Source organism: Pezoporus flaviventris, unplaced genomic scaffold (genome assembly GCF_033815535.1).
Source record: "Pezoporus flaviventris isolate CSIRO_AGI_PZ_B2104156 unplaced genomic scaffold, CSIRO_AGI_Pfla_v1 ptg000020l, whole genome shotgun sequence".
Classification (NCBI taxonomy): domain Eukaryota; kingdom Metazoa; phylum Chordata; class Aves; order Psittaciformes; family Psittacidae; genus Pezoporus; species Pezoporus flaviventris.
In genome coordinates this window covers 167,909-188,668 of record NW_026892568.1, presented here as the reverse complement: position 1 = coordinate 188,668, position 20,760 = coordinate 167,909, and the positions used below count along the sequence as shown (strand labels likewise).

At 59.9% G+C, this 20,760-nt stretch overlaps 1 protein-coding gene across 1 annotated transcript in view; it reads right to left on the bottom strand.

The window, feature by feature from the left end:
- Positions 1-20,760, bottom strand: part of SDK2 (sidekick cell adhesion molecule 2) — a 42,420-nt gene that overhangs the window by 9,232 nt on the left and 12,428 nt on the right. Inside the window, exons 2-23 of the mRNA XM_061455220.1 lie at positions 15,927-16,086; positions 8,679-8,785; positions 7,421-7,568; positions 6,553-6,686; positions 5,633-5,744; positions 5,309-5,499; positions 5,077-5,160; positions 4,808-5,002; positions 4,535-4,651; positions 4,271-4,438; positions 3,640-3,742; positions 3,287-3,463; positions 3,064-3,200; positions 2,761-2,908; positions 2,545-2,685; positions 2,284-2,465; positions 2,080-2,195; positions 1,102-1,297; positions 799-897; positions 445-636; positions 246-367; positions 69-178 (exon numbers count right to left, since the gene is read on the bottom strand). Coding sequence (XP_061311204.1) covers positions 69-178; positions 246-367; positions 445-636; positions 799-897; positions 1,102-1,297; positions 2,080-2,195; positions 2,284-2,465; positions 2,545-2,685; positions 2,761-2,908; positions 3,064-3,200; positions 3,287-3,463; positions 3,640-3,742; positions 4,271-4,438; positions 4,535-4,651; positions 4,808-5,002; positions 5,077-5,160; positions 5,309-5,499; positions 5,633-5,744; positions 6,553-6,686; positions 7,421-7,568; positions 8,679-8,785; positions 15,927-16,086 — 3,139 coding nt within the window. The remainder of the gene's footprint in view (positions 1-68; positions 179-245; positions 368-444; positions 637-798; positions 898-1,101; positions 1,298-2,079; positions 2,196-2,283; positions 2,466-2,544; positions 2,686-2,760; positions 2,909-3,063; positions 3,201-3,286; positions 3,464-3,639; positions 3,743-4,270; positions 4,439-4,534; positions 4,652-4,807; positions 5,003-5,076; positions 5,161-5,308; positions 5,500-5,632; positions 5,745-6,552; positions 6,687-7,420; positions 7,569-8,678; positions 8,786-15,926; positions 16,087-20,760) is intronic.

The following is a 20,760-nucleotide window of genomic DNA, read 5'->3' as shown; positions in this document are numbered from 1 at the left end:
TCATGGAAGGGGACAAAGGGGGCTCCGGTCCCTTGGGAGGACACCGCAGCATCGCCCTGGCCACTCGCCTGTAGTAGGTGTAGGGCTTCAGGTTGGGCACCTCCATGGAGCGGGCATCGGGCTCATTTGCCAGCTGGTGGACGAGCCCCCACTCTTCAGCCTCACCGCTCTGGCCTGCCTATGGGATGGGAATGGGGTGAGCTGCCCCCCAAAGCCCCATTATCCCCCCTTGAGCTGCCCCATACCTGTGCCTCCACCTGCCAGCGGGAGATGGAGGTTTTGCCATCGTAGCCTGGGCGAAACTGGAGGGTGACGGAGCGGGGCCCGATGTTGGAGATGCCCAGGTTGGTGGGGGCACCGGGGAGCTCTGCAGGGACAGGGCAGGGTGGGTGGCACCGGCCACTTGCCCCCGGCCCATTGGCATCCCTGCGGTGCCACACTCACCTGGAGGCACCCCTGAGGAGATGGTGGAGGAGGAGAGCTGGCCCTGGCCCTTGGAGGTCATGGCAGCCACCTCGATGGTGTAGGTGGTGAGGGCGGTGAGGCCGGTGACGCGGTACTCCAGGGTGACGTTGGGCAGGTAATGGGTCACCCGCGTGTTGGTGCGGTTGTATTCCTCCCAGGAGATCCGGTAGCCTGGAATGCACCTTGTGCTGTCAGCCCCCATCACTGCCCACCCCACGGAGCTGAGTGGGACCAGGGCGAGATGCTACAGGGTGGGAAGGGGACCAGGGGATGATGCTGTGGAGGAGGAAGGGGACCGACGCAGGAGCTGGGTTCCCGCTGATGCTCCCTTACCTGTCAGGATGCCGTTCTTCTCCAGTGGCTCCTGCCAGCTGACCTTCAGGGATGTGTCCAGGATGTCGCTGAAGCTGAGATGTCCCACGGGCCCAGGCACTGCCCAAAGACACCCAGGCTCAGCACACAGCACCCACAGGACACCCACAAGGAGCACGCATGGAGGGGACTCCCCTTCTCCCCTTGAACAGGGCTTCCTGGGACTCAACAGCATCCCATTCCACACCCCCATGGGCATCCCCAGTGAGGCTACGTCCCCCCCTCCCCAGATGCATCCCATGGGCACACGGAGCCTCCCCGTACCGTCCTCGTGGGTGCGCACCAGCTGGGGGGGGCTGCGCGGGCCATCCCCTGGCGTGGTGAAGCACAGCACCGAGGTGAAGTACTCGGCAAACTTCCGCAGCCCCGACACGTATCCCACATGGATGCTGTCCTGGAAGTTGGGCCGCACCGTCACCACCGTCGCCTCCTCCTCGTGCTCCGGCTCCCAGGCGATGAGCTGCAGGAAGAGGGAATTGGGACGATGATGCAGGTACCACCAGTTGGGACGATGATGCCGGTACCGCCAGCTGGGACGATGATGCCGGGTACCGCCAGCTGGGACGATGATGCCAGGTACCAGCATCCCCACCACACACATCAGCACCACAAACACCATCCTCTGCGCATCTCTGGCCTCCTCTTATTTACTCAGAGTTGATTAAATATCAATTAAGGGTGCAGGGAACACTTGATGCTGTTAATGGTGCGTGTTTACCCCTCCGAGCCGATGCGGAGCGTGTGCTGTGATTAACTCCCATTGATAACACAGTGTAATCGCCTGTGTTTAGGAGGGATGTTTGGGCATTTAATTGCCATTGTGCGAGATAGCCTATAGCTACTTAATTAAATACTAATTAGGCCCTAAAAAATACTAATCAAAAATACTAAGTGGCATTTAATAAGAATGTTAAATATCTGCCTTGCTCCGGTTATCGCATCCAGCGGCAATTAAATTCCTGAACTTCTTTTGAGTGGATTAAGAAACAAGTTTAATGTTTTTAATTCAATTTCATTAATGTAAATTTGAATTAATTGCAAATTTGGAATTAATTAAAGAGCAGGGGAGCCTCTGAGCCCAAGCAAGTGTTAAATATCATCAGTAAATACTATTTTAACTGTCAGGCTGGAACCAATTGAAGTCAGGGGGGTTAAGGAGGAGCTGAGCCAGTTTGTGAAGGCTGGAAGGGGAATTCCCAACCCTCCCTGGTTTTAGGGATACCCTCAGGAATCACCCCTCACCTTGTACCCCTGGTTGATGCCGTTGATGAACTGGGGGCTGGGGGGGTTCCAGGTGAAGCGGATGGTGGTGGAGTTGGTGGCCTCGGTCTGCACGTTCCCCGGGGGCACCGTGGGCACTGCCGGGATGGAGGCAGGGTTCGCAGCGTCCATCACCCCCATGGCACATCCCGCTGCCGACGGGGTGAACGCCGAGGCCCTGCCTACCTCCCTGCAGCGTCCACTCGGTCACCTTCATGCTGTAGACCCCCAGGCCGGCGCTGTTGTACGCCGCCACCTCGATCTCGTAGTTGGTCCAGATGATGAGGTCCTCCAGGAGCAGGTTGTTGACCTCGGCGTTGGTGATGTTCTTGAACTGGTAGCCCACGGGCAGCCCGGCCAGGCAGTACCTGGGGACCAGGGGCTGTCAGAGCTGCCCGTGTCCCCACCAGCACCTTGGGATGCCAGGGATGGGATGCCACCCCTCACCGGATGATGTAGCCCTTGAGGACACCGTTCTGGTGGCTCTCAGGGGGTGGCTGCCACTGGATCATGATGGACTGGTTGGTGCGGCCGCTGGCAATGACATTCTGGGGGGGTGCAGAGGGGGGCTCCTCGGGCAGGGACACCCTATGGGGGTCAAGCCAGGGGTGAGCACCCATTGCACCAGCCCCCCACCCCCCAAGACCCCCAGGCACCACTCACCTCTCTGTGTCCTTGCTGAACTGGCCCCTGCCCACATCATTCACAGCACAGAGGCGGAATTGATAGGAGCGAGCGGGGACCAAGCCCCGCACGGCCACCGATGTCACCTCGGGGTCCACACTGGCCAGCAGCACGGTCCAGGGGGCATCTGTGGGGTGGGAAAGGGGAAGCAGGGTGAAGGATGCAGGATGCTGGGGTCCCCAAGCTCCACGCAGCATCCCTTGCCCGCCATCCCCAGGTGATGCTGGAGCTCAGGCTTCGCCCGGTGCCAGCCTAGCCAGGGAGGTGGGAGCAGCCTCTTACTGTTCTCAGAGACCTCCACGATGTAGCGGAGCAGGGGGCTGTTGCCATCGAAGGGCTTGGCCCAGGTGAGGTTGATGGCTCGTTTCTCCAGGGGGCTGAGCATGGCCACAGGGCTCTCGGGGGCGTGGGGGAGCTGCCTGGACAGGGGGTGAGGGATGGGGTGGTGATGGAGGGGGCATAGACTGGGGTGTGGGATGCTGAGGGGACGAGGGGGGGGTCTCACCGGACACGGAGGTGGGCGCTGCGTGAGTCGTTGCCCCCGGCTGACACCACCTTGCACGTGTAAGTGCCGATGTCGCCCGACCAGGTCTGGGAGATGTGGAGGGTGCCCATCTCGTCCAGGCGCACCCTGGGGCCGCTCTCCGTGCTCAGCGGTGCCCCGTCCTTCTCCCAGAGGTACCTGTGCCGGAAGGGGGGACACCAGGGGTGTTGGGGACCGGGGGGGACCAGCACCATGCACAGGGCACCAGGTGGCACTGCAGGATCACCAGCACAGGGATGGAGATGGCACCCACCACCCGCCTGCAGCCTAGGGGTGCCTGGGCCCCCCAACCCTCCCATCCCCATCACACGCACCTCACATCCACGCTGGGGTCGTGGGTGACCCCACAGCTCATGACAGCCTTGGTCCCCTTGATGACACTCTGGTCCTGCGGCGGGTCGGTGATACGAGTCCTTGCTGTGGGGGGATAGAATGAGCCACCAGCACTGCTCGGAGGTTTGGCATCAGTAAGGATGTGTGCATCCAGGCAATCAACCAGCCACCTGCTAGAGCCCATCCCTGCAGACCTCTGTACCTCCCCATCCAGCATGGAATCGACCAGATTGGAAAACACCTTTAAGATCATTACTACCAAATCCACCACCAAACCATGTCACTAAGGGCTTTGTCTACATGGTTTGTGAACGCTTCTAGGAATGGCGACTCCATCACTTCCCTGGGAAGCCTGTTCTAATGCTTGACTATGCTTTTCCTGAAGAAATTTTCCCCAATATACAGAACCTCAGCCTGGTTTGGGTTGAAGGGACCTTAAAGCTCCTCCAGCTCCAACCCCTGCCACGGGCAGGGACCCCTTCCATAGAGCACCTTGCTCCAAGCCCCTGTGTCCAACCTGCCTTGGACCTTGCCCAGTTGCCCATGGAGCTGTGTCCATCCCGCCCTGTGCGCGCAGAGCGGGGTGAGGCAGGTCCATGGCGGGTCCCTTACCCCACACCACCAGGTCAGCGGAGGCCTCGTCCACGCCGCGGGAGTTGGTGGCCAGGCACACGTAGGTGCCGGCGTCGGCGAGGTGCGCGGGGCTCACGAGCAGGCTGCCCGACTCCAGCAGCGTGAAGCGCGGGAGCTGCACCGAGCCACTGGCCAGGACCCGCTCCCCTGCGGCACAGGGAGCCCGTCAGCTCCAGCAGGGCCCCGGGCAGGCACGGGGCAGGGCTCGGATGCAGGCTTCCCTGCATCCCCATCCCCTTTTACCTTTCTGCCACGTGATGGCCGGACGTGGAGCCCCAGAGGTCTCGCAGTTGAGGATCACGGACATGCCATCAATGACTGTGCTGTCCTGGGGACCCCTGGTGATGTTGGGGGCGATGCCTGAGGGGGGCAGAGAGATGCACAACCCATCCTGAAGCCTTTCCTGGTGCTCATCCAGGAGCTGACCCACTCCTGGAGCATCTCAGCCTGGTTTCCCTGGGGTCCCCGAGCCCAGCCAGGGGGTCCGGGTGGAGAGGGGGGGGGGCTGTCACCTACTGGTCACGGCCAGGTACGTGGTGGTCTGCACCTCGCCGGCCGCGTTGCGGGCGAAGCACTGGAACATGCCGGTGTCGTCGGGGAGCAGCCCGCTGATCTGCAGGCTGCCGTCCGCCAGGAGCTGGAAACGGGACAGCTTCTCCAGGCGGATGAGGGCAGCATCCTTGTACCAGGCCATCTCCGGGGGGGGCACGCCTGCAAGGACAGGGTCACGTCAGGCACGGGGACGTGGTGGCATGGGGCAAGCGGCTGGGGAGGGAGCAGCTCACCTTTGGCTTGGCAGGGAATGGCCACCACCTTCTCCATCTCGGCTGTGATGTGCCTCTCGGGCTCCTTGATGAACTGCGGCGGCTCTGCAAAGGGAAACCCAGCAACGGGGAAGGGTTTGTGCTGCAGCCGGGCTCAAAACACCCCCAGTGACTCCCGCCTCAGCCCCAAGGGCTGAGACCGCCCTCAACTCATTGCACGCGTGGCTTGGGCTGCCCACGGCCGGGTCCTTACCCATGACGGAGAGGAAGGCTCCCTCGGCCACGGCGGGCACGCTGCTGCTGCGCAGCACGGCCTCGCACTCGTAGTAGCCGCTGTCGCTGAGCGCGGGGCTGAGGATGGTGAGCCGGCGGCTGTAGTCGCTGATGCCGCTGGAGAGGGGCACCCCATCCTTCTTCCAGATGATGTGCAGCTTCATCAGCGGCCTGGAGCAGGTCAAGAACCAGCCATAACCCCCATGGAGCCCCCCCACATCACTCCATCCTGCAGGAGCCGTGGTGGGAAGGGAGCTGGGGGTACCCAGCCCTGGGAGATCCCCATCCCCATCCTGTTACTCGCCTGGCGTTGGCCACGCACTCCATGGTCACCTCCGAGGTGCCAGCCACCACGCTGGTGTTCCTGGGTGGGACAATGATGGTGGGTGCGATGGGATCAGCTGGGCCACCCACATCTGGGAGAAGGAAGAGAGAGGAAAGAGCATCAGCACCCTCTGCTCACCCCTGGGGTGCCCGAGCACCCAGCGAGGCCAATGGGGCACCCATCACCTTGGCGTCAGGGTGCCTTCATCGCCCTCTCCTCCCACAGCACCAGCCCAGCCCCAGCCTGTGTGCCAGGGAGGAGGGAGAAGGGGAGTATATAAAGCAAAATGATTGCAACAATAAAAAACCCTCATGTAGGCGCTGTAAAAACGCGATGGGCTTGAAAGCTGCTGATACGGCTGAATCCATAAACATGGGCTCAGGTTGTTTATGGCCCCCCAGGGCGCCAAGGTACAGGAAAACAGATTAATGGGGCAGAAGGGGAGGGGAAATGGGGAGAGTCCTCTATGGAGAGGGGAAAAAAACCCTCCATGGGGCAGCGGGATGGGAGTACCAGGATTGATGCCACTCTGGGGCATCTTCCCCATTGGGCTGTCACCATCTGAAGAGGGGCTGGGGACCCTCACCCAAATGGGCCAGAGGGCTCGACCATGAGGGTGTTGAGCTGATGGGAGCACCGTGTGCTGCGAGGGGAACATGAGCAGGAGCAGGGCAGCGTGTCCCATGGGGATGCACTGCACCATCCCATCCCGCAGCCGGGATGGAGCGGGAGGCTCTGCCCAAGACACAATCGGCGCCTGCAGCAGAGCCCGAACCTCCTAAATAAATTGTGATGCCGCTGAAGTGTGCAGTCAGCAAAGCCGGGGCCTCCGATGAGATTTACTGCAAATTAAAGTGGGGAGAGCGGGGCCAGAGGGGGGCACGGCCCCCAGCACTCACTGGCCACGCTCAGCGTGATGGGCTGGCTCGTCTTGTTGTCCCCGTTCTTGTCGTTCACCGCCTGCACGTAGTAACGTCCCGCGTCCGGGGCCACCGTGGAGAGGATGACGAGGGTGTTCTCCAGCGTGATGGCTCTGTGGGGATGGGGGCAAAACGGGGATACCAATGCACCCCGCAGCACCCACATGGGATGGGCACAACCCTCAGCTTCCCTCCCACCAGCACCAAGAGGGGTTCAGCTTCCCAGGACCACGCTGAGCCCCACGTCCCCCACACACACACCCAGCAGAGCACATCGGACAATGCAGATTAATAGGACCTTCTCTTAATGGAACGATCTAATCTGCAGGAAACATAAAATGGTTTGGGGAATATATTTTTTTCTACCATTAAATATGAGATAAAGGAGTTTTATCTCTTCAATCCTGCCTTGCAAATAGAAAGGAGACCAGTTCAATTCCTGCATAATGCGGGTTACAAATTCAATTCCTGCACGCTGCATCTGCCAGCACCGGGTTTGCAGCTCCGACAGCACCGGGGCCTGATGCAGCTCCTTAGGGACATGTGTGCTGTGCCCAGCTCCATCCCTAATGCCCACCGTTCACCCACCTTCCTCCCTCTTATTTTCATTTCTGTACTAAATTCGTTTCCCCCGTGACAAACGGAGCCATTAGTCGCCGAATGTCTGTGGGTGTTAGCACGATGCGCTCGAGGCATCTGTTAAACAGCCCTATTGCAAGGACAAGGGCAGCCAAGGGAAACGTAGCCCCCTGGGATGCAGGGGAGGATGCAGGGGGGATGCTGGAGGGGTGCAGGGGGATGCTGGGGGGATGCTGCAAGGATGCAGGGGGGTACCAGGGGTACTCACATGCGGCTGCTGGGGGAGATCTTGCGGCCGTCACGGAACCAGGTGACCTGGGGCTGGGGGAAGCTGGCGATGTGGGGCGCGCGGATGACGGCCGCCTCCCCGTGTGACACACTCTGCTGCGTCTCGCGGTCCTCGAAGCTTCCCATGTCTGCAGAAGGGGTGGGAGAAACGGCTCAGGGGCTGGAAGCGCACCCAGGAACTCAGCAGGGTCCGGCTGGAGGCCACGGGGATGGGTTCCACCAGGGGATGAAGAGGGGCTGTGCTGGGGTCTGCTCTCTGCTCCCCTCCTTGGCTGGTACATGCTATGGGACGGGGTGGGTAGCTCAGACCCCATGGGCTGCCCCTGCACAACCCATGTCCCAGCACCGGGATCATCCTGGCATGACCTTGGATCGGGAACCTGCCGCCTCCATCCTGCCCTGACACTGCAGGCTGGAAGCACACCGAAAGCAGAGTGAAGCAGGGGGCATGGAGAGGGGGGGGGGGCAAGGGATTTTTATTGACTTCCCTAATTGCTGTAATTAAAAACATGTAAAGAATCTTTTTTTTAACGACTTTGCCATTATCATCAGTTGTTAGCACAGCTGCCTTATTAATTTCTCATTAGCTTCCTGATTTCTCATTGCTCCTGAGGAAGGTATTGAAGGGGTTGGGACTGGGGGTATCCCAGAGCAGACGGAAGGAGGGACAGAAAGGGGCAAGTCCCCAAGGTACAGAGCCAGCATCACGGCCCTCATCATCTCAGTATCCTGCTTAACCTCCCCGTGGTGCCTTTGCATCACCCCCCAGGGCAGACCCCAAAGCCTGGCGCAACCTGCTCAGGTCCATTTGTCCCCAGGATCCATGTGGAGCCATGGAAGGAGCATCCAGGACTGAGCCACCCACCCCTGCTCCTGCACTGCCGGATGCAGCCGCCAGCCTCACGCTCCTGTTCGCCTTCAGTAACGATTATAAACGGTGTTTGCTCACAGAGCAGCCGGGAGGAGCGGGGCTGCTTCACACCATCAAGTGCTTCTCCCCTCCAGGGAGCCAAAACTGCTTGCTCAGACGTGGTGCTGCGGGTTTCCCAGCCCGCATTGCCGGCGGGGTGCCCCCCAACCACTGCAGCGACCACGCAGCAGGAGCAGCAGAGGCAGCATCATCCCCATCCCTGCTGGCATCATCCCCGGATGCTCCTGATCCCATGCGCTGGCCATGGGCTGCACTAACACCAGAGCTGCCCTGCAGCCGGGTGTCCCCGCATGGGACTGTCACTTACATGCCACCTGCACCTCGGTCTGGCGCTGCAGCAGGGCTCCCATCCGGTTGCGGACGATGCAGCGGTAGAAGCCGGCATGAGTGCGGTCCAGTGATGTGATCACGTACCTGCGGGAGACAGGAGCCACCTCAGCGGTGCTGGGGACATCCAGGCTGCAGGTCCTACACAAAGCCCCATTTCCATGCACGTATGTGCACACACACACACACACACCACGTCCATGCTGGGGAACAGCACCGCGTCCCTTGCTGGCCCACAGTGACTGGTGGCCGTGCACGTAGGAGGTGCTTTTGCTGCATCACACACACACCGTGAGCTGGTGGCCATCAGTGACTCATGGCTGCGAGTGGGAGGCTCTGGACAAGCGGCTTTGAGCTGTCAGAAGCGGAGGTGGCTGCTGGGGACACGAGGACCCGGGACTCGCACTGAGCCTCGGTGCTGAGTGGCAGAGACACACCAGGGTGTGCTGGTGCCCCTCCGCCTGGGACCCGCACGCAGTGAGCAGAGGCTGAGCTGCCTTATCACCACCAGCGCCGGCTCTTATCAGCCACCAAGCGCCAGCAGCCGATAAGCAGATAAAGGGAACAACCATGTCTCAATTCCCCAGCATCACCCTGGTCCCCACACTGGACCCAGAGCCACCAGAGCTCCCTGAACCATCCCCACCCCAGGAGGGATGCAGGGGTGCCTGCTCCATCACCCCTAAACCAGGCTGGACCCCGCTGGCCTCACAGATGGGTGAACCTCTCACGGGGATGGGTGGGTGCTGCGGCATCACCTTCCCTGATGGGGAGTGCTCAAAGACAAAGCAGAAAGGCAATAAATAAGCAAGCTCAACCCTCCCTCACCCAAATCTAATCTTGCATTAAAACACGCCGCGGGCTGCTTCGACAGAGCTTTGTTCTTTCGATAACTGAGCATAAATGAAACTTTGGGAGGACACAAGGAGCGTGTCCCCTGTGCAAGGGAAGCACAACGGGACCTTGTGCCCACCTCCCTGCATGGAGATGGTGCTGGAGACTCGAGGCTCCCACCTCACCCAGAGGCACCACCGAGCTGGGGTGATCACAGCAGGGCTGGCATCAGAGCCACTGCCAACACACATCCACGTACACGGCATTCCGGGTTCACCCATCCCCGTGGGAGAAGGGAGGATGCCATTTGGGAGCGAGCCCTTGAGTGTCACGGCTGATATTTAAAAATGATCCCCAGAGGCTTTAAGTAAGAGATTTCAATTCCAGGGAGCTGTCAGGCACGGATGCAGACACCAGGAATAATGGGCCCGCTCTCCTTGTGGTGTCCTCGTGAATAAATCACACACCGTGACTCCTAAACACACACACGCACACGGATGGACAGACGGACGCTGGTGCTCAATGCCGGCTCAGCAGCACAGGGACCCCCTCCGCATCCCCTCCAAACCCTCATCCTGGGAGGGGGCTGGTCCCAACCCCCCCATCCCAGCCCACAAGCTGCCCTATAGGACCCAAACCACCCTCATCCTTAGGGCCCATGCATGGAGCACCCACCGAGGCACAGCCCCACCTTGTCCCCGCGCCCCGGGAGCCAGGACACCTCCATGGGCACCGGCAGCCTTCACCCCCCCGCGGATCCAGCTCACAGCGCCTGCTCCACCGGAGCTGGAGGAGCTATTAAGGAGCCGAGCTCCTGCACACACCTAAAGCGGCTGAAAATAGCCCGAAGAAAGGAAATCAATTACCGGGCGCAGCCTGGCCCGCAGTCATTAACCAGGCACGAGCAGGGACTTTGTTCTCGGCTTCCACAGAGGCTTTTATCCGAGACCACTTTGCTTTGATTTCCTTCCCCCATCAGGAAGGGCTGGGGGGGGGTAACCGATTTCACCCCTGTGCTGCGGGCAGGAGGAGGGGTGAAGCCCCCGCGTCTGAGCAAGCCACGGCCACGCTGCTCCCCTGGCCCCACTGTGCCAAGCAAACAGCTCCTTCCCTGCATCCAGTCCTCAGCACGGCCCCAGCCAGGTCTCTTCACCCAGCACCAGCCCAGGGGCCGCAGTCACAGTGCTCCAGCCAGGACAGAGGTCTGGCCGTGCTCCCAGTGCAGCCCTTGCTGCTGACTCGGCTGTTCCAGGGGCTGGTTTGTGAAGACAGAGGTTGACAGGGCACCGTCTGCAGGGAAAAGCACTTCGGAAGCGAGGAATGACCCCTGCTGCAAGAGGCGGCACTGATGGAGACCAGCACGGCCCCGGGGTCAGGAGGGGGGGATCCGGAGCCACAAGCCCTGTGCCAGGGGAGCGGTGGGTTTGCAGAAGCAGTTGGAAGGCTTTGGCATCGGATCGTGACAGATGGGTGAGCCGCACATTGGCAACGACGACTTCCCATCCATCCCATCGGTGGGGCAGGACAGGGCACAGCGCCGCCATCAACCATAACCCCCCTTTGCCACACAACCCCGGCAAGGTATTGGCATCACCGGGCTGGATGCGCTGCCTCGTGGTGGTGGGGCTGGTTGGGGCCATGAGGCCCCAACCCCTTTGGCTCTGTTATTGCAGGGCTGCCGAGAAGCATGGGGCTGACGGTGCCGAATTATTATTAGATTGAGGGGGTGGAGAGGGGCCGGGAAAAGCATCAGCCAAAGGATTTGATCCATCAGATGGGAAAGGCAGACGAGTGCAGGAATCCGCGTGGCTCTTCCAAAGCCGCCCAGTAACAGCAACAGCTGGATGGGATTTTGGATGGCAGCACATTGCCACGGTCCCCTCTGATTAATATCCCGTATAACGACTAATTAATTCCAGAGGGGACATGCATCTGAATAGTCGCCGTGTGATAATGAAATGCCAAGTGAGCATTAAAACACATTTAGCAAAGGTTTAACGACTCCCAGCATCCGAGCAGCGCGCCCCGGCACCTCCACCCGCCCGGCTGCCGCTCAATATGCTTTTAAACACCCGCCCTGCTATTCCATCAGCCCCCGTTAACTGCGTTATTGGATCTCAATTAGCTCCCGATTGGAAAGGGCTCCATTGTGACACACGTGGCCGTGGCCAGAGCCGGAGCCCCGCTGCTTCCCAGAGGGAATGGGAGCTCGGTCACTGCCGCCCTTGGCCGGGTCAGAACAAGGAACCAGTTAATAATTAACGTCCATGGATTAATCTGCCACCTGCCTGCAGAGCAGGGGCACAAGCCTCAAGCCACGTGAAGCATCTGGAAGGCTCCAGCATGGCCCTCACCAGCTCAGGTGGTAACTCTGGGTCTGAGAACCTTCTGCTGGTCCCCTTCCCATGGCTGCTTGAGCCTGCACAAGGTCCCAGCACAGAGATCCCCTCCATCACCTTCCCCTGTCCTGCCAGCCCCAATCCACGTTGCTCATGGGCACTGCTGCTCTGCACTATTGTTTCTGCCACCCTCAAAGCCAGACAAGGCACAGAGCAAGGCAGGAACCTCCACAGCATAACCATCACCACCAAAGCCCACCCCATGCTGCCCATTACCAGTTTGGTGTTGCCTCACTGGCACTCCTGGGAGCTTTGGCAATGCCAAACCTGAAGGCACAAGCAGCAGCTCACAACTGAGCTCCCATTGCAGCCCCTCTGCTTTATCAGCTCCCATTAAGGATCCCATTGGATGGCAATCAGCTCCCCAGGGAAGGGCTGTGCTCCGCAGCTGGGCTGGTGAAGAGCTGGTCCAGCTGGGGCAGGGATGTGCCTCCCCCCTTTTCCCCCAGGTCTGTGTTTTTGAGAGGGTCATGGCTCTATTGGACATAATTTGGGGGCAAAGTACAGGCATCAAACAACTGGGGTCCTCCAAAGGCCGTAAAGGCTTGGTGGGATGCTGTGTGTGCAGCATCCCTGGGGTACACACATCCCAAAACATCCCATGAAGGAGGGAGGGGGAAGACAAAACAGCCCCAGATCTGGCCATGGGGCTGCATGGCACCGGAGGAACCCAAAGGAGCACCAGGAAGCTCCATCCTGCAAACCCTGTTTAGCTGGGAGGGGACACAGGGAGCACTGCAGCAGCAAAGGCAGCCAGTGTCAGGGATGTAATTACACTTTCCCAGGCTCTGAGCTCCCGGAAAAGGGGATTTGGGCTCTTGGAAGAGGCGCGGGACCCTTTAATAGCTCCTGCACCAGCTGTGGAGGGACGTGGGGAGAGGCAAGAGGCTGATTTAGTGCACGGGAGATGCATCTCTACGGATGGGTGTCTGTCCAGAGGTAATCTATGTGCAAGGTAATTTCTCCAGGCAGCAGGACTCGATGCAACCCTTAATAGGACAATCTCATGTGATGAATTACCAGACCCAACTAATCTGCATGTTAAATTTCTTGTATGAGAAATAAATATCCTCAATCCACCAGAGAAGCACTTTCCTTCCGAGGATTTCATTAAAGGCATCAAGCTGCCTGATTTGCATGTTATGACTCCTCGTACGAGGAGAAGTCAGGCTCTGGAGAGCGCGCCCGAGAGATTATGCAGGGAAAACCGGAGCAGGCCCTGGAGAGCACAGGGAAAATTGGAGCAGGCCCTGGGGAACGCAGTGCCCGGGCATGGGAATGCAGCGTGCAGCACGTTTCCACCCCCCAAAACCCTGCCATCACCCTAACAAAGGTCACAACAGGCAGAGGAGGGGATGGGGTTTAGCTGTGGGGTCCCCGAGTGTGGGAGGAAGCAGGGGTCCCATGGGAGAGCTGTCTCCATGCACCCCATGCCAGCGGCAGGCAGCAAGTGAGTGAAGGCTGGTCCCTAATCCCCCATGGTCCCCAGGGATGCTCCCAGGGGAAAGCACACACAGAGCCGGTCTGGTCCCTGATCCCTCTGCGGTCCCTGATCACACTCGATCCCCAGGGATGCTCCAATGGCTCTCATGCATTCCTCCCTCTGCAGTCCTCAGGGATGCTCTGCACTGGCTGGGGGCCAGGGACCTGCTGAGCTCATTCCCGTTCCCATTCCCATTCCCGTTCCCCACCTGCCCGTCACCACACGCCAACAAGTCGCTCGGTGGCAAGCTGGCGGCTGCGGGAAGGGAAGGGAAGGCTGGTCACCATGGAAACGCGCTGCCAAACTGGGAGAGTGGCTCCTTCCCTTAAAACACACCACGAGCTCCAGGGCCATCGGACCGGGAGGAACCGGGGTGGCTCATGGGGAGCCGCAGCCCCTAGAAAAGGGGTGCAATGCACAAGGGTGAGAGCAGCTGGTGGTGCCGGGGGGATTCCCGGCTATGGGAGAGATGTGGGGAGGAGCAGTGAGGATGCTGAGGGTGGAAATGCTTTGCACGCTTGATGCCACAGAACATGTAGATGAGAGTGATCGCGGCAGCCCTGGGTTGGACTTGATCTTAAAGGTCATTTCCAACCTGGTTGATTCTATCCGTGATTCTGTGACTCTAAGGCTGGGACACGTTCCCCCTGCAGCACAGGGCCCTGCTGCAAAGGACAATGCATCCTGTCATGGGCGCAGCAAGGATACAGGGGAGGTCCCTCCTGCCCCTGGCATGGGGAGATGCCGGGGGGTACAATCCATCCCCGATATGGGCTCACCCACACTACTGATGCAGCCGCAGCCGCAGCCATCCCCGGCCCCTGCGCGGCCAGCCGCATCCCTGAGCCTCTCCGTCCATCGGCAGCATCCCTCCCCTCTCCCAGGATTACTCCGCTTCTAAACCCGTTAAGTTTTAATTACTCCTCCCCGTGCGTGAGCGGGCTGGCTCCGCGCCACCGACAGCTCTATTCAAATTCCACTCCTGCCCAGCATCACTCACTTCGGTGCTTCACCCTCAATCCCGAGCCCGACGTCCCAACCCTCATCTCGACACACGAAATCCCTGCGGAGACGCGGGGACAGGCAGAGGGGAGCTGCTGCTGGCAGGTTGTGTCCTCGGTACGGCGAGGACGGGTTGAAGGCAGGCAGCGATTTGCATCCAGGCTGTTTGCTTCATTAGCTGCGCCTGGGTTTGTTTGGGTTCTCCTCATGTGTTTGTTTGTTTGCTCGTTTCCATCCTTAATCCTTTCTGGCTGGATGCGGGAGCGGGAGGCGGGGGCCGGGGGCTCGTTGGGCAGGGAGTCACCTTGGCGCCGGGATGCGGGGATGCAGGGATGCGGGGATGCGGGGCTCCAGGGCTGCTGTGCATCCCTGAGCAGGCACCTTTCCTACAGAAGGGTAAACCGAGGCACGGAGCAGACCCAGGAGTCCCCAGTTCTGGGGGGTCCAAACCAGTTCTGTGTTTGGAGGGGCCCCCCAAGCACCCCAACCTGCTCCAAGGTGGGGCAGAGCCCAGGGTCAGGGTCCTGACACCCTAATCCTGCTTGGAGTGTGTGGCTCAGCCCCAGCACTGTGCAGCTGCCTGTGGGAGGCCCTGCATGGGCTCTGTGTCCCCCCAATGTCACCACTGTCCCCACAACCCCCTTCAAGAGCTGACACATTGCATTGTTCCCACTGCAGCCAACGCGGCTCCTGACAGGCGTGAGCTGTGGGAACTGTGGGGCTCAACAGGTCTCTGATCTTCAACGTTGGGGTTAGGGACAAGGGACCCGTGCCATGGGGCACCCAGCACCAAGCCTGGAGACCCTGCAGAGCTGCAGCCACCACGGCTGAGTGAGGAACAGCCCCATGGTCCCCAAGGATGCTGCAGCACCCAGCACAGCACCGCGCTGGGGAGGGCACCCAGCACCCAGCACGGCGCAGGGTGATGGGGAGGGAATATCACCAGCCACATTGTCTGCATTCCCGGCATCCCGGAGCAGCCCAGCGTTGCTACAGCAACACGAAGCCTTTGGATTCAATGCCTTTAAATGGGGAACTGCTTGTCTCGGGCTGAATTATTGATTAAAACAGAGGATGACACACACAGGCACAGGAGATGACCAGAGGTACCCGGCTTCACTTAGAAGCAAGCTCCAAGCAGGCTGTGATGTGGGGCCATCAGGATCAGTCACCACATGGGGCTGGATGTCCCAGACCAGGGTGATCTCCTGTGCTGCCCTTTCCTGCTCCATCCCTGGGCTGGAGTGAGCTCGGGGAGCCAGGAGCCAGCAGTGAGCTGCAGCCCGGTGTTAATCCCCTTGTTCAAACGCCTCCTCCCCGATGTTGACCTGCTTAAATCCACTTGTTTGCTCTCCAAACAGAGGAGGCAGCTCCTGGCAATGCTAACGGCTGTATCCCCAGCACAGCATCCCCTCGCAGGGGGGACCGGTGATGCCCAAAGTGTCCCCCAGCAGGGAGCGGTGCACCGGGCAGGATGGGTCCCGGATGCTCAGGCTGTGATGGGACTCACCGGTACTCCAAGGAGAACTTGGTCAGCTCCTGGCTGTTGTGCAGCCACTTGAACTCGAGGGGCCAACTGCCCTCGGCCATGCAGGTCAGGACCAGGCGGTTCCCCTCCAGATGGACCTGGCTCCGCACCGGCTCCGTCTTAAAGTATGGGGAGACATCGTCTGCAGAGAGAGGAGGGAGAGGGGTGAGAGACATGGGTGAGGACCCACAACCTGCCAGCCCCACAACCCGCCAACCCCACAACCTGCCAGCCCCATTCACTTCATCATAACCAGAACCCAGCAGCACACGGGCACGCAGGCAGGGGATGCTGGTGGCCCCATCCCCATCCCTCTGTCCCTGCCAGGCCTCCCCACTGGCCATTTGCCTGCCCTGAGCCATTTCCCAAGCCTGTCGACCAGGGCTTAAGCCCATCTAGGGTTTATCTAAGCCGCTTGCTTTGCTTTATTCCCGACTGCCTTTGTAGTGCTTCAGAAGCACTGAGCTTTTAACTTGGGGGGTGAAGAGGGTGGAGGGGCTGGGAGCGGAGCGGCACATAAACACTTACTCCTCTCCTGTTTTATTTGCTAAGTAAAACTATAAATCGAAACACACAGCTCCATTTTCTGCTTAACAAATGGAAGCCCTTTTACTTCAAAGACACATTCATATTCCCCAGCAGCTTTCAAGTGTGCTTTCAATCACGGCTTTGGGTTTTTTCTTTGGGGCAGGGCTTTGCTCTCTTGTGTGCGAGCTGAATTCCTGCCGCAGCTCTCCACACCCTGAGCTCCCAGCAAAGCAGTGCCCATGGGCTCAGCCTGTGCTGGTGTCCCACTGCCACAGGGGCTCAGAGACAGCACCAGAGCTGCCCTGCGGGTCCCTGTCCTCTCCTATTGCCCACCCTGGGGTGCCAATTGCTGCATCCATGTGGAGATGCCCGTTTGATTCACATCCACCCTGCTGCGTGTCCCCAGGGTGGGCATGGGGATGGTAAATGCCAGGCGAGTCATGAGGCAGGGAAGGAGCAGCAGAGAGCTCCTTAAATGAATGCTCCTCTCTGACCTTCAGTAGCACTGGCTGGTGCAGGCAGCCCTGATCCCATTGCCCCTGCACTGGATCTAGGCTGGCCTGGGGCACTGAGGCACCTCTCAATGCAGTCAAGGGGCTCAGTGCCCGTGCATGCTGTGTGTCAACCTCTACACGTGTGGACACGTGTCCCTACCACGCCGTGGCAGGAGCTTGACCTGCAATGCCAGAGCTTCACCCACGCCAGCCTGGAGATGTGGGATTATTGCAGCACCCAGTTGAGGCCATGGCAAAGCCGAACGTCAGCTCCAAGGCTGAACACAGGCATGAAACCAGTAGATGAGGCATGGACCAGGCAGGGCGAGATGCAGGCAATGCATCCATGCAGCAAAACCAGGCTGATGCCCAGGCTCTGGTGATGGTCACCTCTGCGTGAGCCCCACCACAAACCACAGGGCTCAGCATCCTGGGACAAGTGCTCCAGTGGCTTCCCCCCACTGATCCCAGCTCCGAGCGCTTAGGGATGCATTTGGGATGCGTTTGGGATGGATTTGGGATGCAGGATGCTCCTGGAGCACCTTCCCCCGGGCCGCAGGCCGTTTGCACGCATCCTAATTTGGCTGTAAGCAGCTCAGGCTCATCTCGCTTTGAAGCACCCGAGCCATCTGTTCTGCATTAAGGGGTGAAGAACGGCACCGAGCAGGAGAGGCAGCTCCTAATTCCACCATTGATCGTGAAGAGCATTGCAGCCTCCTCCGTCCCCCCACAACCGGCTCCTCCAATCCCTTGGGAAAGCCAAAACCACCCCAGGTAGGGCAGAGGGTCTCGGGTGCACCGGGTGTCCCTTGCGAGGGTGAAGGTGGCACCGAGCTCCAGCCTTCCGTGCCTCAGTTTCCCTCTATTTGATGCCATGCAGCATCTCAGCTCTGCTCCCAGTATGCCAGGGGGACTTTTCCGTGCCATCATCCCGGTAGCAACATGGGGCATGGCTCCAGCGAATCCAGGGTGCGCAGGGGTGCCCATCACCTCATCGCCCATCACCTCACTGCCCACTGCAGAGCCAGCACGGACAGAGGCCACGATCCCACAGGTCCTGGGGGCAGTGGGAGCTCTCCCCTTGTGTGACACCGCTTCCCCCCACACAACCCAAGGGTCATTACTGCTAATTCCTCCTCTCCCCCATCTGCTGTGCCTGTTTACTCTCCACTGGCTCATTAGAGGCTAATTAGTTGGTGCAGGAATTCATCACTTCGCAAAGGCAGCAGCGAGGGGCGGCCCCGGGAACATCCGCACATCTGCCGCTGGCACGGGATGGTGCTGAGCTCCCGAGGCCATGGGTCGGGTGCTGTGCCATGCCATGCCATGCCAGGCCAGGCCAGCCCGGCACAGCCCCCTCCATGGAATAGGTGCCACCAAACCACTCCCTCCCCATCCTGCCGGCACCCGGAGCTGAGCTGCAGGCAGGGATGGATGGGAGCCATAGGATGCCAAAAGCTGGCACTAGGGACGGGGGACGGGAACGGGGATGACCCCGGCTCTCTCCCTCCACCACCGGTGACATTTTAATGCCAGGCCCTCACAAGGCACTAATCCTGCCTAATGGGATCACAATCTTTGTCCCTGCACTTTATTTACATAGAGCTGGGTCTGAGCCCGGAGCATTAGTGAGGGGAGGGGATGTGGATTTAGAGCAGGGGCCCTGGCTGTGCCTAAAGAGCAGTAATGGATCCTAATGCCTGGGCGTAATGGGCGAGCCAGGAGCTAAGCCCCCCTCTCCAGGCTTCAAATCCCTCTTGATGGGAAGGGACGGGACGGTTTAAGCCCAGAGGAATCCTGGAATGCCTGCCCAGGGCAGGGTGCTCCGTGCAGCTGCTGGTGGGGAGAAGGAGGGTGAGACCCCCCTTCCTTGTGCTCAGCAAACCCCAGTGAGCAAAGAGAAGGTGGGGATGGGGCATGAGACGGGTCCCCCCAGCCGCCCACAAGGGACCAGCAGCTCATGGGACACCCAGGTTCTTATAAAAGTCTTCCAGCACCTGAAGGGGCTCCAGGAAGGCTGGAGAAGGGCTTTGGACAAGGGCCTGCAGGGACAGGCCAAGGGGAATGGCTTTAACCTGCCAGAGGGGAGACTTCTTAGGCAGAAGCTCTTCCCTGTGAGGGTGCTGAGGCGCTGGCACAGGGTGCCCAGAGAAGCTGTGGCTGCCCCATCCCCGGCAGTGTTCAAGGCCAGGTTGGACACAGGGGCTTGGAGCAAGCTGCTCTATGGAAGGGGTCCCTGCCCGTGGCAGGGCTTGGAGCTGGAGGAGCTTTAAGCTCTCTTCCAACCCAAACCATTCCATGGTTCTATGCCCCTTATGGACAGGGGCTGACATCCACCGCTCCCCTCCCCACTGAGCGCCCTGGCCCCCCCCAGCGTGGGGCGATGAAGTGAAATCTCTGCTGCATCAGACGATCGCGGGCGCCGCGCAGCACGAGGAGATTAAAAAACAATAAAGAGAAAGCGAAACCCGCGCTATAATTACCAGCCTGGAGCCGCCAGCGCAGGCAGGGAGGGAGGGGAGGTGGGGGGGGGGGGGGGGGAAGAATAAGAGAAGAAATCCACTAAAATTTTAATAGGAGCCAGTGCATTTAATTTAAGGACACATTTTTTCAATTACCAGAATAATTGTTTGATTCCGAAAACACGTTTCAATAAGAGGGTAATTTTCCCCCGGTTTTATTATCCATCTGTGTAACAGGCTCGCGGCGCCGTTCCCCGGCACCCGCTGCCCATCCCGGGGACCTGTCCTGGCATGGCAGGGGTTAACAATCACCACAGCACCTATGGGGGATCGAGATGTCCCCGAGCAACCCAGTGGGGTCACAGCCACGGGGGGTGCAATGAGAGATCCTGGCCCTGGGGACAACCCCTGGCCCCTCCATGGCCACCTTGGCTGGGTGGCCCCCATGGCCACGGACCTGGGCAGGGTCTGCGCTGCTGCCCCAGGAGCCATCCCTTGGCTAAGTTACGTTTCCTGCTGGCCGGATGCAAGCGTGTGGTTGGGAGGCATCAATATTTCAGTGGCTGTTGGTAAAGTCACCGGGCGGGCACCGAGGCCACGGCTCCCGGTGCTCCTGGTGTCCCCACCACGGTCCCCGCCGGAGCTGGGGATTAGCAGTGCTCAGTGCCAGAGCCATCAGCATCCCTGAGACGAGGCTTCATCCCCTTAACAAACAGCAAACACCGGATTGAAACCCTGAATGCTCCCTGGGAGCTGCGGAGCACAGCGTGCTGCCGAGTGGGGACCGGGTGTCTGGGGGTGACAAGGCACAGGGATGAGATGGGGCGAGCATCCTTAGCGAGCCCCATTCACCCTCCTAACACCTGAGCAGGCAGTGCTATGGGGAAGGGGCAGGCAGGGGAGCTCCAGCCCCAGCCACACACTGCAGCCTCTGGGGCTCACACAGCACCAGCAGTGGGGCAGGATGGCTCCATCCTCCCCAGCCCATCCATATCACTGAACCCATCAATATCCATCCCAGCATCAGCCCTCGGTCCTGATCCCAGTGGAAAGGGCAGGCCCAGGAGTACAGGGACATCCCAGCCATTCCTTGTACCCCCACTCCCCCCCCCCAAAGCTGGCCTGGTGGCTATGGGGTGCCCCCCTCACGGGCACACAGAGCAGTTCCAAAGGCACCCAGCACCATCCTGCCCATCTCAGCCCTGTGGCTCAGCCAGGCCTCCCTGCACACCCCCCCCCCCCCCATGGCGCATCTTCTGATGCAGTTATTTTTCATTCCACTAAGAACAAGACTTATAATTGCAGCTGTGTCCATTAATCCTCACAACTTAC